General features: G+C 43.4%; 1 protein-coding gene and 1 long non-coding RNA gene across 3 annotated transcripts in view; both read left to right on the forward strand.

The window, feature by feature from the left end:
• LOC146980968 (uncharacterized) overlaps positions 1-18,741 on the forward strand; it is a 330,839-nt gene that overhangs the window by 125,900 nt on the left and 186,198 nt on the right. The gene's annotated exons all lie outside the window — the stretch shown is intronic.
• Positions 1-18,741, forward strand: part of antxr2a (ANTXR cell adhesion molecule 2a) — an 83,693-nt gene that overhangs the window by 32,445 nt on the left and 32,507 nt on the right. Inside the window, exons 13-16 of the mRNA XM_085785885.1 lie at positions 7,288-7,338; positions 8,593-8,682; positions 11,408-11,575; positions 11,708-11,788. Coding sequence (XP_085642011.1) covers positions 7,288-7,338; positions 8,593-8,682; positions 11,408-11,575; positions 11,708-11,788 — 390 coding nt within the window. The remainder of the gene's footprint in view (positions 1-7,287; positions 7,339-8,592; positions 8,683-11,407; positions 11,576-11,707; positions 11,789-18,741) is intronic.

Below are 18,741 nucleotides of genomic sequence, written 5' to 3' on the forward strand. Positions count from 1 at the left end.
CGGTGGATCGTTAGCTCAGCGGCTCGGTGCACGTGAAGTTTTGACCGTAGACCAGACCACTGTCGACCAGCAAGCCGGGGTCGGGGGCCGCACGGCACGCACTCAGCGGGTTCGATGCCGTACCGCTCGCTGAAGGGGAAGTGGTGTGAAACATCTGCTCAACCTCGTCACCTCCCGTTTACCTCGTTGTTCACCAGCGGTGGCTTAGCAACACCGCATCAACACAACCTCAAACAGGAAGTCATGAGCTCCCACATCCTCTGTGAGCATGTTGACTGCATGTGGATCACACACACACACACACACACACACACACAGACGAGTTCTGAGAAAAGACAGATTAATTTCATGTGAACAAACGCATGTTAGAAACCAAACGAGGCGGTAGCGGCAGCAGCGTGTGAGTGACAGACGGCACCAACATGAACAAGATCTGTGTTTGAGCAGGACTAAGATCAGTCTCACCTGGGACTGAAGTGATTAATAATAATCACAGAGTCTGTTTGTGGTTTAGTCACAAATGAATCATCCCGGTCTCTGCTCCAGCTCCACACACTTCTTTTTGTTTCTGAACATTTTCCATTTACATGTAATAATAATTGCAACACTTTAGATTTTCTTTAGTCCACAGGAAGTTATTTGTTTTTTCTGGAAATAAAAAAAGAGTGGATGCAGAAAGTCCAAATGTGTTTTTGCCCATGTTTTTCTATTAGAAATCGCTCTGCAACAGAGCAGAGGAGAAAGAACACCGCTCAGTCCATTTGGTCCAGATCAGATCAAATTTTCCTTCAAAATTCCAAGCAGTAAATCGCCCCAAATACAAACAGTGGTTTCAAGGGAATATTTACACCAAATACGCTCTGTGTATGTTTCCAGATGTGAACGTGGTTTTGTCTCTAACAAGTGTCATATACTTCATATTCAAATACGGATTGATAAACACACATCTGTCGATCAGAGCTTTATCAGCTCGGTGAGTTTTTCATTAAAAATATGATCAGATTTAAAGCTCGTAGTCATCTCGATCACCTCTTACAGAGTGTGTAAGACGTATCGGCCCATATTCTGCATTTTTACGATAATCGCCATCAACTGTTTTTTTTTTAACCAATAACCTATTAAATACATTTATAAAGTAGATGTATTACTCCTTTGCGCTCCTTTGGCTCTGATTAATGTTAGAGTGTTTGTGTTATTCTACCAAAGTTTAAAGTCTTTTTCATCACAGATTTTTACAGTGTACAAAGGAATGTAATTCTAGATTTTGACAAATAATTTTTAATTTACCAAAAGATAAATATTGGTTATCGGTGTTCTTGATGATTACTAATAATCGTTATCGGTATCGGCCCTGAAAAAGAGTGAAATCGTGGACTCTAAGGAGACGGCGGTGTGCGTCCCTGCTGCTTGTGAAGGACCTGAGAGCAGACTGGTGTAAATATTGAGTAAGACTAAGTGGCTGCGCGGGGAGGAGGGGAAAAAAAGACATTTTGACTGTTGCAGTTGAAAGTTCAAGACGCTGCGGTGATTAAAGAGAATCTGATGAGTGTTTCTGTGAATGTGCAGGTCTGAAGGTTATTCATTAGTCCTGCAGACCGCCACATGTTCCCGGTCCCGCTGCCGCTGCGGCGAGCAGCAGGGTGTTAGTTAAGGTGGAACTTGTTAATTAACAAGCCTTGAACGTGCGATTAAACTCTGAGCTCTTCTTTATTTCTTTGTTTCCCCCCTTTCTTTGACGCTTTAATAGCATTTTTTTCTTTCTTTTTCTTTTTCTTTTTCTGTGAATCTGTGTGTTTTTAAAGTTCCTCTCAGCTCTGGGTGTCTCTGCCCTCACGTCCTCGCTCTCACCCACTTAACCATTTACAAAAATCCACAACAGATTATCGTTGGGGGCGATGAGCGAGGGGCTACAGATGGTGCACCCCGCTCTCTTCTTTTTTTTTTTTTTTTTTTTCTCTCTCTCTGTGTCTCTGAGATCTGATAAAGGCAAATTTACCCCCCAACCTCCCCTCCTCCTCCCCTCCCTTCCCCTCGCTGCACCACCTCCACCACTCCACGGCGGGCCCTTGAATGATAGACGTCACCTGGCATTGTGGACCTGAAGGGGGAGCCGGTCCAGGATGAGATGGAAGCATATTTTGGAAAACCAACAAAGGCATTAAAATGTAAACCCCCTGCAGCATGTCTGGCCGCCGACGTGTTTGTCTTGGTGGAGCGAGCTGCTGTTGCCTTCCATCCAGGGACGCGGCAGAAGAGGAGGGCCATGTGTGGCTTGTTAATATTTAAACCCCCAGTCTGCCAGGTTTCAGCAGTCAGGGATGAGGCCACGCACACACACACACACATACACATACACACACATACACATGCACATGCAGGCACAACCTCTTTCCCACAATCCCTCTCTGTCTCTCCCTCTTTCTCTCCCGCGTGGCTGGCTGCCAGCAGAGAGGTCATACAAGCTGTGAGGGGTAATTTCTTTGTTTATGATTTGTTTGGAAATTAAACTCAGAGTTGCGTCGCCTTCGGTCGCCACTTTATCTGAGTTGGACTCACTTTTCGACACTTTATTTTATCACTTTTGGATCTTAACGTGCTGCACAACTTTTTTACATTTCGTCAACGCGCCGACATCGTTTAAAAAAAACGCCACTGACCGTTGATCCGCCGCGATAAGCCGCCCCGAAAAACAGCTTGACACAACACGGTTTTGAGGTTGAGGTTTGGGAACGAACAGGATTAATATCGGGTCCAATCGGACGGTTACCGAGACCAAAGCCATATGCCCTCACCTCCTCTGATTGGTCCGATCCCCCTCTCTACTGTCCCACCTCCTCCTCCTCCTCCTCCTCCTCCTCCTGGTGTCATGGCTGCTGGGGGCTGATGTCAGATGGCCGAGCATCCCGCGGTTTAGTTTTTAATTATGCCGCCACGTCGCCCGGCGCTCCTCCTCACATCTGTCCATCAGGTGTAGCTGGGAAAAGAGCAGCAGCAGCAGCAGCAGCCGTGGCGCCGCGTCATTTGTATAATGCTTTATTTATCCCACAATATGTCCAGGAAATCTGCTGCTGCACTTAATAGAAAAAAAATTGAGATAGAGAGATAGAGAGAGAGATAATCCTGTCTGCGTAAGGTGTGGCTGAAACGACGTTAATCACCGTATGGAGAGAGGCTGCTACGCTGCTGCTGGACCTGCACTGGATCCACTTCCAGCCAGTTGTGTGTCAGAGAGCGATTAATTAACGCTAATTGATTATTTTTCATTATTCTAATGACAACAGTTTGTGGCGAATGTGGACGGTGGACGGTGTCCCTGCGCTTAACAGAGACTCAAACAGCTGTTAGGATCTATGATATGCCATAATTACATTGCTCTGTCTGTTTTTTTTTCTTTTTTTTTTACTCTCTCTCTCCTAAAACCAATTTAGCAAATGCATAAGCAGTGGTGACAGTGTAGTATCTGTCTTTGGTGACTAATGGACGCAGCTCTGCCTCCCACTTTGCACACACACACACACCTCAGGTTGAGATATGTCCTCGCAGTAATTATATGCACAGTATTTATAGGCCAGCTCCACTGTGTGTGTGTGTGTGTGTGTGTGACACTGACCCTCCGAACAGGAAACACTTCCTCTCCTTTCTCCTTACACCTCATTTTACACCATATTTATGTCAACACGGCTTAATTTGATGTCTCTCAAATCACACACAGGTGATATCCAACAGAAAACAGCAGCAAATCCTCACATTTCTGCAGGATTTTTCTAGTTTTCCTGCAGAAACGTGTCACATTGTTACATTTACAGCCTAAAATGACTCAAATTGATGTATTGCATAGGAAACAATTGGTATAAACCTTTAAAAAGGACCATATATATTAAAAAAACAGCATGTATAGACTATATTCTCCTGTCTGGGAACATGTATAGATCCAAGCAAGATAAAGATGGATAAAGATACGCTCTCTGGTGTTTTAACCTGCTCTTTATATCTTATTAATGTCGTGCAGATTGCAGCCGAACAACGACCGAGATGGACGATTTATGAAAGTCTGAGAAATCAATCGGTCGATCAATAGAAGTGCATCTGTGGTCACTTACGTCGCAGAGATCTTGAGAAAACATAAGACAGGACCTGTGTGTTTTGGAGGAGTTTGCCTCTCTGTCGTGACTATTTACCCGGAGACGAGTTAAAACCCTGCGAAACCTGAAACCACAGACGAGTAAACCCCTCATATCCCTCCGCCCTGATCCCTCGCACAGATGGACTGAGTGGCGACGCCGTCTTCGCCAATCCCACTGTGTAGAAGAAAAAAAAAAAGAAAAGAAAAGAAAGAAAGTTGGACGTCAGTGTTGCGAAGCGTCTGACTGACACCTGACAAATGCCACTGTCAGTCCTCCACACACACACACACACGCCACCTGCACCTCCTTTTTGCTTTGCAATGCACATCTGAAAATCCTGGTGGAGGCATCTTGTCCTTGAGTGGAATCACATTGTGGACAACCTGCTCCTCAGGTGCCATGTCATCCAGTGTTGTCATGAACAATGCCGCCGGGCCGGTCACTCTGTCTCGGACTTTGAGGCTCATTTAAATATAAAGTATCACTGAGTTACAGATCTGAAGAAAAAGTTGTTTTTGAATCAGGCATTACAATCAAAAACATTTTAAATATTGCCCACCCCTGATTTAAAACTGACTTAAAGGTCCCATGGTGTACTGTATAAAAGTAGATGTTTGCATTGAAGCTCCTTCAAAATAAAGGTAGATGTTTGTATTAAAGCTCCATAGTATAAAGGTAGATGTTTATAATAAAGCTCTATACAGTATAAAGGTAGATGTTTGTGTTAAAGCTCCATACAGTATAAAGGTAGATGTTTGTATTAAAGCTCCATACAGTATAAAGGTAGATGTTTGTGTTAAAGCATATCCCTCCGCCCTGATCCCTCGCACAGATGGAGTGAGTGCCGTCAGAAAAGAAAGAAAGTTGGACGTCAGTGTTGCGAAGCGTCTGACTGACACCTGACAAATGCCACTGTCAGTCCACACACACACACACACACACACACGCCACCTGCACCTCCTTTTGCTTTGCAATGCACATCTGAAAATCCTGGTGGAGGCATCTTGTCCTTGAGTGGAATCACATTGTGGACAACCTGCTCCTCAGGTGCCATGTCATCCAGTGTTGTCATGAACAATGCCGCCGGGCCGGTCACTCTGTCTTGGACTTTGAGGCTCATTTAAATATAAAGTATCACTGAGTTACAGATCTGAAGAAAAAGTTGTTTTTGAATCAGGCATTACAATCAAAAACATTTTAAATATTGCCCACCCCTGATTTAAAACTGACTTAAAGGTCCCATGGTGTACTGTATAAAAGTAGATGTTTGCATTGAAGCTCCTTCAAAATAAAGGTAGATGTTTGTATTAAAGCTCCATAGTATAAAGGTAGATGTTTATAATAAAGCTCTATACAGTATAAAGGTAGATGTTTGTGTTAAAGCTCCATACAGTATAAAGGTAGATGTTTGTATTAAAGCTCCATACAGTATAAAGGTAGATGTTTGTGTTAAAGCTCCATACAGTATAAAGGTAGGCTAGATGTTTGTATTAAAGCATATCCCTCCGCCCTGATCCCTTGCACAGATGGAGTGAGTGCCGTCAGAAAAGAAAGAAAGTTGGACGTCAGTGTTGCGAAGCGTCTGACTGACACCTGACAAATGCCACTGTCAGTCCACACACACACACACACACACACGCCACCTGCACCTCCTTTTGCTTTGCAATGCACATCTGAAAATCCTGGTGGAGGCATCTTGTCCTTGAGTGGAATCACATTGTGGACAACCTGCTCCTCAGGTGCCATGTCATCCAGTGTTGTCATGAACAATGCCGCCGGGCCGGTCACTCTGCAGAGGGAGAGGTGTGTGCATGTGTGTGTATGTGTGTGTGTGTGTGTGTGTGTGTGTGTGCCGCCACTCATCTTTCCACCCAGACAGCGCGAGCACCGGCGCTTGGAGCGGAGCCCGAGCCTCCTCCTCTGTATCTCATTGGAGCTAATTAACTCCTTAGGACTTTATGATTGGGGGGATTGCTCGGGAGCGCTGAACCCCATCCAATTAATTAAGAGCTAAACGGGGCAGCGGCGCTCAACCCCAAAGACCCCCCCCCCTCCCCACTCCCCCGACCCCCTCCTGTCAACAAGTTGATTTTCAGCTTTTCTTTATTTTGCACGGGGGGCCCCTGATGTTGGTTTACAAGCAGAATCCTTGTAATCAGTAGTCAGCGGGGCGACTACAAAGCAGCAGCAGCAGCAGCAGCACAGGGTTCCTACGCAACTATGGAAAGTAATTAAGGGCTACGATTCGATTCAAAATCGATTTTCGATTCAAAACGATTTGATTCGTAATGATTTCTGCTTCAGTCTATCGGTGTGCAAACTAAGGATCCTCATGATCTACTCCAGTCTGCTTTGCAAGACAGAATGACTGAAGTGTCTTTTTCACATTTATTGAGTTTTAAACATGTATCCATGCTTAGATGGAATTGTTGAAACTGTTGCATAAAAGCAATATCACATATTGCTTAAGTAACAAAATTAAAAGTGCCTCTTTATTAAAAAAAATAGTGCAGTTAAACATGCTGCCTTTTAAATTCTAAGGAAATGGAGGCAGATTTTTTTATTTTTTTAGATCGATTTTGGGACATTTTATATCGATTCTGAATCATATTAAATGAGAATCGCGATTCTTATGTGAATCGATTGTTTGGTACACCTCTAGAAAGTATGGAAAATGGAAACTATTGTATGGAAATATATTTATTTTATTTATCTTATCTTGGTTTTGGTCTTATCTAAACTAACTATTTTGTACGTGCTATTGTACCTATAGCTACAATCTCCTGGAAATATTTGGTTGCATAATGGCCTACACATTCAGAATAATGAAAACAAGATAAATTGCATGCTTTTTTTATATTATGCACATCCATTTACTTAAATATCACAAATTATTTAATTTTTTTTACTGAGAAGTCTGGAAATTAGGGTCTGGAAATTTCAATTGTGTAGGAGCCCTGGCAGCAGCAGCAGCGGTGGTGATGGTGGTGGTGGCGGTGACAATGCAGAGGGACGTCTCTGTTTGTCTCAGTCACCTGTCATGAATCACCTCCGTCAGCCTTGTCTGGGCTCGTCCTGACAGGCTTTGAGCATGTGTGTGTGTGTGTGTGTCTCCGTGGACTTTGTGCTGACGCTCTTTTGCTTTTCTCTCCTGTTTATCCAGGTCATCAAAGACCCTCCGCCTCCTCCTCCTCCGTCCCGGCCACCGCCACCTGTGAGTACCAATGTGCCGGTGTCACAATACAAGAACACTGATGAAGATTAAAGGAACAATAACATGTAATATGTGTTTAGTATGAAGCCAGAGCTAATTCAATTCATTTAAATTTTATTGTCACTTTATTGACAAATAAAAAGGAGGCACATTTAAAACAACACATTAATAGCTAATCAGTTTAGCTTAGCATTAAAACAGCTAAAGATGGAACTGACTCTTTTATTTTCACATCTTCTTCTTTCTTTTCTTTTTCATACAAATTTCACAAACAAGCTGTTAAATCCAGTCCAATCCAGCTTTTCTGATCTAGCACATTTACAAATAACCAGGTGGCCAAAGTGCAATGATTGTATTTTCTATTTTTATATGTATTTTTTTACACAGTTTAGTTGCTATGACTCCGTTCTTAAACTGTGTCGTAGGAGTCAGTGGATCTATAGAGTGATATAAGCTGGAGCTAAACACTGTTAAAAAGCTTTAAAGGGATAGTTCAACATTTTGGCAAATTGGCCCATTGCCATAATCCCTATAGCCATAGCAGTAGGTTCGTTACCTTTAATAACCTTTAACAACTCCATGAATGTGCAGGTCACAACTTGTCCACCAGAGCGTTTTGGAGTTGTTGGATTGTGTATTTGATGAGGGAAAACAAGAAATCCCATTAGCCTCCGTAGCAAAGTTAACAAACCCACTGCTATGACTATAGGGATTATGGCAATGGGCCAATTTGCCACAATGTTGAACTATCCCTTTAATATCTTAAAATCTACAAATGCCAGTGAAAGAAAGCAGGACCAGAGCAGATGTTGTTTATGTTATGTATTAATTAATAAATCTTCAGAGGTGCTGATAGTAGGCATTGTTTATGCTAAGCTAAGCTAATCACCACCTGGTCTCAGCTTTGTACTAAACCCTTAACCCTCTCCCTGTGACTCAGGAGGTGAAGAAGTTGATTTAAGGATTAAAAATACTGAGTGAAGTCATTTTTATTATGAAATCAGATGTAGAATCTGTGTGTCTGCAGCAGGACGTAGTGAGTTTCCTCTTCCCTCCTGACGACCAGTCTTTACAGTTATTAATAAGTAGGATTGAGGGAACAATAGTGAGCACAGTCCAGCTCTGTTTTCCTGTGTAAGAGCTGATTTATGTGTTCGTCTATAGGATCTGTGTTTATATCAGGAGACGTGTTTATACTAAACTGTGAGTGTGTCCATGTCTTTGTCTGTGTCCATGTCTTTGTCTGTGTCCAAGGAGCCGGAGCAGCTGCCCAAGAAGAAGTGGCCGACTGTGGACGCCTCGTACTACGGAGGCAGAGGAGCAGGAGGGATCAAACGTATGGAGGTAAAAAAAAAGACCAAACATCATCCACCATGTCTTCTGGTATCAGAATAATGAAACTTTATTGATATAGCACCTTTCTTCACATAGTTACAAGGTGCTTGTACAGATAAAAACATTAAAGGGACAACGAGGAGTTTTGGAAAAGCGAAGCGTTTTCACACTACATTTATGAGCCTCCGCGCGCACCGTGAAATTCTTTGACCGGCGCAAGACAGACTCATGTTTTCATTCATCAAGAATTAAAGTCAGAGGTTCGAAGACGATCAGATACCGTCGTAGTTCCGACCATAAACGGCGATTCGGCGCCGTTATTCTCATGACCCGCCAGGCAGCGTCCGCGAAACCGAAAGTAAGGAAACGCTGGTCGGCTCGACCAGCATTTCCACCACCACTAATAATAACAAAATAACGATAGAGACAAAACGATATATTTATTGAAAATGGGCCCATTAACAAGTGTGGGTAGCATAGATTCATCCACATTAATATGAGACTTTTTTATTGTTGCGGAATTGTTCGTTCTGCCGATGGAGAAACTCCTCGTTGTCCCTTTAAAAACAAACAACACAACCAAAGAAAAGTAAAATCCTGTATGGAAGCCCAACAAATACAAAAAGAAAAACCTGCGTTTGACACATGTCGGTGTCTAGATGTGAAATTATTAGAGCAGAAAACCACTTTATACCATTTTCTCAGCCCCCTCCTCCCCCCCAAAAAATAAAAAAATAAAATAAAGATCTGGTTTCTCATTGGGTTCCTGGACAAACAGGAAGTGATGCGTTAGCGACAGCTGTTCATCCAGTAAACCCGCATCACGGTCGGAGAAAGCTGCTGACGCTCGGCCTTTTTCTGTGGAGCCAGAAGTTTGTGTGTGGTGGAGTTACAGGAGGAGGAGGAAGAGGAGGAGGAGGAGGAGGACGGAGAGAAGCGGAGCAGCAGCAGCAGCAGCAGCAGCAGCGGCCGCCGTCTTCGTCTTCGTCTTCGTCCTCGTCCTCGTCAGTCCACTGATGCTTCAGTCCGACGTGACAGGCGCTGCCATCTTGTCCTTGGCCGTCCGGGCCTGATTGGATCAAGTCGTTGCCGGGGATGAAAGATTGAGCTCCGCTGTCAACATGACACATCCACCTCACCCGTCTCCCCCCTCTTCCTCCTCCTCCTCCTCAACTCCCAAACCTTGGCAGCCTCTTTGTTATCCTCCCCCCTCCTCTCCTCCTCCGTGGGGAATCCAGGTTTAAAGGCGAACTCCCCTCCTCCTCCTCTTCCTCCCCCCCAGCCCTCGAGGAAGTTGGTGGCATTGCAGGGATTTCCCAGCATCCTCGGGGAGCTCCTATATACCTCTTGACTTTATCCCCCACGAGCGCCGGCGCCTCTCACGCTCGCTTGATTCCCACCGACAGGCCCCCGTCTCCGCTTCCCTTTGTGGATGGAGAACAAGGTGCTTGTTAGGGATCTCTCCTCTGCGTCCGCATTTAAGACGTCACGCTGAGAAGAGAGAGAAACAAAACAAAACACACACAACCTCCACCTCCTCCTCCTCCGACGCTGCCAATATTTCAAACGAGGCCGAGGTGACGACGCTATCTTTTATTCATGGCGGCCCCGCTCTTTTCTTGATGATGATGATGGTGCGGCGGCGGGTCGGGGATGTTTCCCAGAGTTGATTCTGAAAAGCTGTTCTATATTGTCACGGCTTAACCTACAGCTTGAAAACTGTGTCGCTAATTAATCACCTCTCTCTCTCTCTCTCTCTCTCTCCCCCGTTCATGCGATGGTGGATTTTTTTTTAATCTCCTCCTTGCAACAGATGTGATGAATTCAATTAAAAAGCAGGACAGCTTAACTATCACACAGGCCTCCATTCACACGCTCACACACTGACACATTATACCACATGTAAATAGTACTTATTGATAAATAAGCTGCACCGTGCAGTGAGTTTGACTGTTGGACTCACAGTGTGTGTTCAACTTTTTCTTTTTCTGTCTTTAATCAAGGCCTACAAATAACTTATTATTTTCCGTTATTGACTAAAAGAAATTACGCCATCATCTAAGTTTTTATCTTGGACTTTGAGGCTAATTTAAATATAAAGTATCACTGAGTTACAGATGTGAAGAAAAAGTTGTTTTTAAATAAGGCATTACTATCAAAAACATTTTAAATATTGCCCACGCCCTGATTTAAAACTCACTTAAAGGTCCCATGTTGTATAAAAGTAGATGTTTGTGTTAAAGCTCCATACAGTATAAAGGTAGATGTCCATGTGTAGTGTGATTATAAAGCAGCTCTAGGTTCTATATTAATACTGTGAAAGTATCAAAGCCTCAGTCCACAGAGAAATGCACACAGCCTGTATTCAGAAACTGAGCCTTAAAACCAGCCGTCAGGACTTCCTGTCACTTTGTGATGTCACAACTAAGCGGTCACCCAAAGCCCCGCCCACCACCATCCAAGACTTCGCAGGATTTGGTTTCTCTGAGTATTTTATTCTGAAATCTGCTCTATTTTTTATTGGTCAGTCAGCCAATCAGAAGAGAGGCTCAAAGCCTCCTCCTCTCTTCTGATCCAACCTGTTGTTTCTAGAGCTCCAGAGAGTAGCTGAGATGGTTTTTGGCTTTTAAAACCACAAATCTATCTTCTTACAGGTTAAATAAATAGTTTTATTCATTAATAATTATCATGAAAAGCAAAGATAATTAACCCGTTGTTGGTTTTCTGTGTTCAGGTGCGTTGGGGTGAAAAGGGTTCGACCGAGGAAGGCGCCCGACTGGAGAAAGCCAAGAACGCCGTCGTCTCCATACCGGAGGAGGCCGAGGAGCCGATGATGAAACGCCGCCCTCAGAAACCTGCCCCCACCTACCACCGAGAGAACAAATGGTACACTCCCATCAAGGTGAGCACCATCCTCCTCCTCCTTCCTCCTCTTGTGATCCAACTGTAGAAGCTCATAAACAATCACACAAGGTTTCTTTGTTTCCTTCCATGAAATGTTTTGATGTGATCCCCGTTCTCCTGCTTCCATCAGGGTCGTCTGGACGCTGTGTGGGCGTTGTTGCGGCGGCAGTACGACCGAGTGTCCCTCATGCGTCCCACCAATGCAGACAAGGTGAGTCCCCGATGAAACGTGTTGGCGTCTCGGCTTTTAACTGTTCCCAATGGAAACTTTTTATTTTCCAGAAAAGCTCTGCAACACAAACACAAACACACATTCACAGACGTGCAATAAGGTTTTGGTGGTTGGTTGGAGGTAAACAGGGAAGTTTGTGTGTCTGTGTCTGTGTGTGTGTGGGATAGAGTGAATAAGCGTCACAGTGTTGTGTTGTTGTTGTTGTACAAAGCTGCAGCCTGCAGGCAGTGAGTCAGTCTCATCGTAGGTGTGGTTTATTGTATTCAAGGAAACAGAAAATCCTGCATCAGTCAGCAGCGTGGACGATCTCCTCCTCCTCCTTCTTCTTCTCCTTCTTCTCCTTCTTCTCTGAACTATTAAATGCTCTTAAAACCTTTCTAAAAAAAAAAAAAAGGAAAGAAAAAGCCTCAAATCTCTTTTTGAGTCACCACAATTACACTGAATCGCTCATTATTTCATTGCGGCGCTGCAGCTGCGGTGTTACAATAATCTGAGCTCTCAGCAGAGGAAGCTGCTGAAGGCACAAAAAGTTTTTCATTGTGTTGCTGTTTTTTTTTTTGTTGCCGTTACCTAATCGTTGTTGTTGCGAGCCGCCGCAGCTGCAACGACTCACAGGGAGGAAGCACAGGGACAGGGACGACCTAATATGGTCAAACTCTGGACTGGACTTTTCTTAGGGAACGCGTCGACCCTGCAGAGACGGGACCGGCGCTCTGAAACCTGACGCTGTGCAGAAACCGCCAACAAGTCCCAGTCAAACAGATGTTTTCCCCTTTTTTTTCCTCTTTTTTTTTTTTTACCATCCTAAGGAAGCAAACCGCAACATCTGCTGCGGACTTGGAGCTGGATGTAGGCTTAATCCCAAAATGACTTTGAGAAGTGATGAAGCATTTAGGTTAATTTCTAGATCAGCTCTGGGATCCAGAGACATTTTCAGCTCCCATGTAAAGTCTCACTGCCTTTTAAAAAAAATGTTTTATGATGTCACCCCTACAGGCTTAAATACAGTGTCAGTAAACTGCAGAAGCCCACATCAGCTGTTTTTATGGGATGTAGAACCACAGAAACATGCAGCCAAGGAAAAGGGAAAAACAACAACTCACAAACTTTTTCCTGTCCACATCCACACACACACAGACCTACTGTATATACTTAGTCCTTTTCATCCACCATGGTGGTGGTGGTGGAGGTCTGAGAGCCGGAGCCATCGAGGCCTTTAACGTCTTCACACGATGATGTCAGACTGAAAGTTGGGAAAAAGCGATCCGGTTGGTTCAGCGTCGCGCCTGACTGTCGTGGTGCCGTGAAAAACACAAGCGCCAGAAAGATGCACCATGAAAAATTAACATCATCCAAAACTCTGTAGGTCGCGGCTCAGTAAATATTGATGCAGCAGGTCCAGATATTGTGGTTTAAAACTGTTTTTTCTGACATTAACGTGGCTCGGAGTCGCAGTCGGAGCAGAGAGGAGCTGCTACACGTCAAACTGGAGCCGGGCCAGAAGCACATCCACTTGATCTCAGTCCTAAAGTGCTCGTGCTCCCTGTCGGCTACCTCGTTCCTCCCAGTCCAATTCAATACAACCTTATGTACAGAGCACATTTAAAAAAGAAACAAGTCGACCAAAGTGTTGTGTATATATTAAAACATCAAATAAAATAGATAAAGGAAATTAATGTGCAGGAAGTTAAAACAAATGAAAGCAAAAGCCAAACTGTACAACTCTTAATCTGGGTTAGGGAAAACAAAGACACACCTCAGTGACTTTCAGATGGGAATAAACCCATTAAAAAACAAAAATAGCAAAAAAATTATGAGCAAATGTATATTTCTTTCTTTTTTTGCACAGATTTCACAAACAAGCTCTTAAATCCAACAGAATCTAACTGAACCGATTGAGTGCATTTAAGCAGCCCGAACCCAAACTCTGTTCTTAAGCTGCAATCGGTCTTTAAAAGATCAGAGATGTAAGATAGAGCTAACCCCATTAAAAGCTTTTAACAACAAACAATAACATCTTAAAACCTAAACCTAACAGGAAGTCAGTGAAGAGAGGAAATCTTCAGCAGCTTTTGGAACAACGTCATTTATTTTCGGAAGCATCAAAAACTTTACAGAGGCAATAAAAGAATAAAAAAAGTAAAGACATGAAACACATTAAAAGCAGAAAACATACAAAAGAAAAACGAGTGTTAAGCTGCTTTTTAAAAGTGTCCACAGATCTTAAATCAGATGGGATTTAAAAAGTCAGATTTAACAACAGAGTTGATCTGTTTTAATCTCCATAGTCCATCTCAACATCCATATTTAAGGGTTGTTGAATCCCTACACACAAGGCAACCTCATGTCCTTCACCGGTGACTCAGTCTGGATCAAAGCGTCAGCAGCACTTAACATGTAACCTAGATTTTTTTTTGGTGTTAACTTGGCCTGAAATCACCCAGACACTGTTTGACCTACAAATCACCAAACCACCGCCTCCTCCGTCTGTGAAGCTCCTCCTCCTCCTCTTCCTCCTCCTCCTCCTCCTCCTCTTCCTCCTCCTCCTCTTTCTTCCTCCTGGCTGCTTTAATGGTTGTTTCTTTTTAAACTCGTAAAAAAATACAGTGAGTTTGTTTCGCTGCCATGATAAATTGTTAACAGTTTGTTAAATGGGCCGCTTGTGTTGGTATTTGTGTAGTGAGTCCAGGGTTTTCATGAAAGTGACCTAACCTGCATATTTTCCTGGCAAAGGCCTTGTGTTTTTTTTTAAAAGATTGAAACGAGGCCGGCGTTTATTCACTCGACTGTCTGAGTCTGAAGCAGAAAGTGGAAACAGTGGTAAAGATGATAGATGTTCCCACTTCCCACACATGAAGTTGCCTCAAAAAAATGATTTTTAAAAAAGGTAGATAAAAATTAATCTTTGAAGTCAGTTATGACATTTTACAGTTGGAATTCACAGCAGGACGTCCAAATTATAATTTAATCCAGGTTTACTTTGACTAAAACCACCATAACACTGAGTTTCTTCATGTTAATTTAGTTTATTTTACTTTTTTATTTCCACAGGTGGAATAACTCATCACATAAAGAGCCATAAAACTGTAAATTTAACTTCGGGCTGCACAATTAATCAAAAAAAGTGAAAAATTACAAATATCAGGAGCTGAATTTTACTTAATAAAGACAAAAATAAGTCAAAATGTATGACGATAAATCATATTCTCCAACACAAGAGCTCTGTCATTTCACATCATTTCCCATGATCCTCTCCTTCTCGTCCACATTTTCTTTAGTTTGTGTTGATTGTTGTCAATGAAGCATTTAGCAGCAGCAGCTCTGAGTCTCTTTGAATCTCACTTTCTAACTTTAATAGCTGAGTTACAGACAGAAATCACACGTTGTCAAATCAACACCGTCACATTTAACGGCTGCTGTTCTTTTTTTTTTCTTTTTTTTCATGCTCTGTAAAACAGTCAGGATGGGTTTGTGGTGGAAGTGGCAGAGCGTCAGACAGGAAACTTGGCTTCAGCTCTAAAGTCCTGAGAGAAAAAAAAAAAAAACAGCACCCGATGCAGATGTGATGGTTTCATGTTTCATCGTCCAACAGGAGGATTTTTGACTCGTGGAAATGACAATAGGGACAAAACAGAGACAGACACAGTATGAGACAGATATTTGTTAATGTTAATATACAATACTTTATCTTTGCAGTGCAGCGGCAAAAACCGGACTGGAACTCCAGTTTTATTAGATTTTTTATATCAAATTCATGACTTTTGTTTCAGTTTATTGGGACTGATAAAACTTTCTGTTTGATTATTGGCATTTTTTTTTTTACACTTTGGGCTCCTGTTGCAGCCTCACCTGTTCAAAGACGGGTGGTGTTGTTACTCAATGGATTTGATGTTGATTTGCGTTATTTCCACACTATTATACCTGGAGTTTGCACATGTTGCATGAGGCCTCCAGCTCCTTTCTGTCCTCATACTGTTTAAACCCAAAATGCTGCCAGACAACGACCTTCAGTGTTTCCAGCCGAGCAGCTTCTTCATGTTTTGGTTCACCTCTTCCTCACAAGGACAGATCGTCTTCGTCTTCGTCTTCTTCTTTGTAGTTTTTCACAATACCAGGGTTTCAGTAGTCGATATCAACACCAGTGAAGTTCCACGATTCTCGACACTCATCCGATACCGCGGGAAAAATCAAAAGAAACAGAACCCATGAACTTCTAAAGTCACTACTTTATCAGACTTTCAAGTATTTCAGCAAAGCATCATGTTTCCATGACGACTGACCAGGAAAAAGAGGTGCGGTGCGTCATGTTCACAGAACTCAATCAAACTTGTAGCGTACAGCCGCCTTCACACAAACTGACGTATTTTTTGACGTGTCGGCATCGACTTGATATCAAAGAGCCAAAGTATCAAATTTCAAATTTTTCTTTATTTTTAAAAAGGGACAGTGCACATTGATCAACATTTCTGAACGGGAAAGTAAATGTGTCAGAATTAGCTGAGGGCTAAGGGTTTTCATCGGTATCGGTTCTCATGACAACCCTACAGTACCATCGACTGTGTTGACTGACTACCCCACTGTGGACCGATGTTGTTGATGCGCAATCGCACGAGACTAAAGGCCCTTTCACACCGCAAAAACTTTTTTGTTTTTTTTTTTCTGTGAGAGACTGTGGCGGGCCCATGGGAAACACTGTCATGGTGTTCTGACGTGGGGGTTGTGACGTACCTCCTTTTCATGCTACATGATTGGTTGATGCGTTTACTCGCCGGGTGAAAGCTCAGAAAAATCGACCTCACTCAAATTGTGTCACATTTTCACCACGTAACATTCGCGGTCGGTGTGAAAGGACCCGTAATGAAAACCGGGGTTCGGAAAAATATATTGACCTGCAAATTACGTCTCCAGTGTGAAAGGGAAGGAAATAGGAAAGAAAGAAGAGGAAACAGGAAATGGCGGACATGAAAAGAAAGGAATATGAATCAGAAAATGTATTTTTTTTAAACCCAGTTGTTGTTGTTGTTGCTCTGTTGTCCTGACACGATGTGGTGTGTGCTTTGGGATTTTAAAAGTAAACTTGTGAGTCTGTCCTGAACTGTGCGGTGACGGGGTCAGGTGTAGATGGCATCAGTGAGGTGGAGGGAGGGAGAGAGGGGGGAAGAGGAGGAGCAGAGGGAGGAGGAGAGGGAGGAGAGGAGAGGAGGAGGAGCGGGGCTTTGATGGCGGACAGGAAACCTCCAGGGTCATGAATGTTGCTGCCGGCTGCGTCCGCGGGGTGAGGAGGAACGTGTACAGGTGGAAGGAAGCAGGTTGTCGCCGACATCTGTTCAGCACGGGGACCCGCGTGTCCACGCCACCCCTTCATGCTCTCCCCTCCTTTCCTCCCTCTTTCCTTCCCCTTCTCCTCGCTCCGAGCTTCCATCCTCACCCTCCTCTCCTGACCCCTCCCTCCCTCCCTCCCTCCCTCCCTCCCTCCCTCAGTGCTGCCGCCCGCAGCCAGACTGCTGGATTGTCAGCAGATGCAGAAGAGAGACAGAGAGAGACAGAAAAAATGAGAGTGAAACAGTTTTTTTTTTCTTTTTTTTTGTGGTCTCACATTTAGCGCCCGAGGGCCTTCAACACCAAAGGTAGAGCGGGGGTGGACACAGCTGCAGTGCCGAACTTGCCCCAGGCACAAATAAAGAGATCTAATGTGGTTTGACTGTGTTGTGGGTGAGCGCGGGGAGCCGGGGAGGCACTTCAGAGCCAACTTAGCACTGCAACATCTGCCGCCAAGTTTTAGCCGGGGATCGACTGGGGACAGCAGGTAGAGGAAGGTGGCAGAGAGAGAGAGAGGGAGAGAGGAGGGGAGGGGGGGATGGCCTTATTCTGATGCTCACTCAGGCTCTTTTTGAAGAGGCGGTGCGGTGTGTGTGTGTTTTTGTGTGTATACCTTCACACTCGTAGGTATTGTGTTGTTTTCTAAAAGCAGCTGTCCACAAAACGTCCAAACATGAATGATGCATCACCGTAGAAACAAACATTTACATTAAACCCTCCGAGTCCCATTGATAGAGAGAGAAACAAACCAAAAAAAAAGACGTAGGAGCAGAGGACGTAGAGTTTTTGTTTTGTTGGGTTTTTTTTTTGGATTTCCACTTGGGTTTCCATTTGTTCCTCTCGTTCTCATCTGTTCCTCCTCAGCCAGGGGGACGAGTGGGCCGAGTGTGTGTGTGTGTGTGTGTGGAGGTTAATGGTATTATCTGATGGACCTCCACACTGTTGCTGGAGCGTATTTATAAAAGACCAATCGCCGGGCTGTCGCAATCATGAAATGTTAGTTGACAATTAATTAAATTGCAGTACAAAACATGGCGACGAACAATTAAATGGTCTTTTTCTGATCATTTTAATGTCGCTAGTATAGTTAATTAAAAATACACATACTACACCTTATGAAGAAGAGACATTTATATCTGTAATGCCAATGTCAACAGATGCAATATTAGAAATGAAACTACTGGAGATGAACAGTTTGTGTCATTAAACTGTAGCAGAAAAAGAAGAAGGAGGAGGCACAACGTGATGATGTCATTAATAGAGGACCAGTCCAGCCTCAAACAGTGGAAAACAGGATATTTCTCTTCAGTCTAATCCAGTTGTTTTTATACAGAGGAAGAGAAACGATTTTAACAATCATGCAGAATAATTTTGGTCAGCTCAAATAATTGCAATCAGGCGATTATGTGATGATTGTGACGGGCCTACCGATACAATCGTCCTTTTTCTCCTTGAGTTTTTCAGATTAAAAGCTCTAATGAAGCATTTTTCTCTCTTTTCACACTGAAGTAAAAGTTTATCAGGGATGTAAAGTATTATTTACACGTGAACGATCCTCTTACGCTAAGTAACGAGCGGTAAGAATGTAAATCCTGCAGCAAACTAGATAAATA

This window comes from Trachurus japonicus, chromosome 9 (genome assembly GCF_045865225.1).
Source record: "Trachurus japonicus isolate A0001 chromosome 9, Traja_1.0".
Lineage (NCBI taxonomy): Eukaryota > Metazoa > Chordata > Actinopteri > Carangiformes > Carangidae > Trachurus > Trachurus japonicus.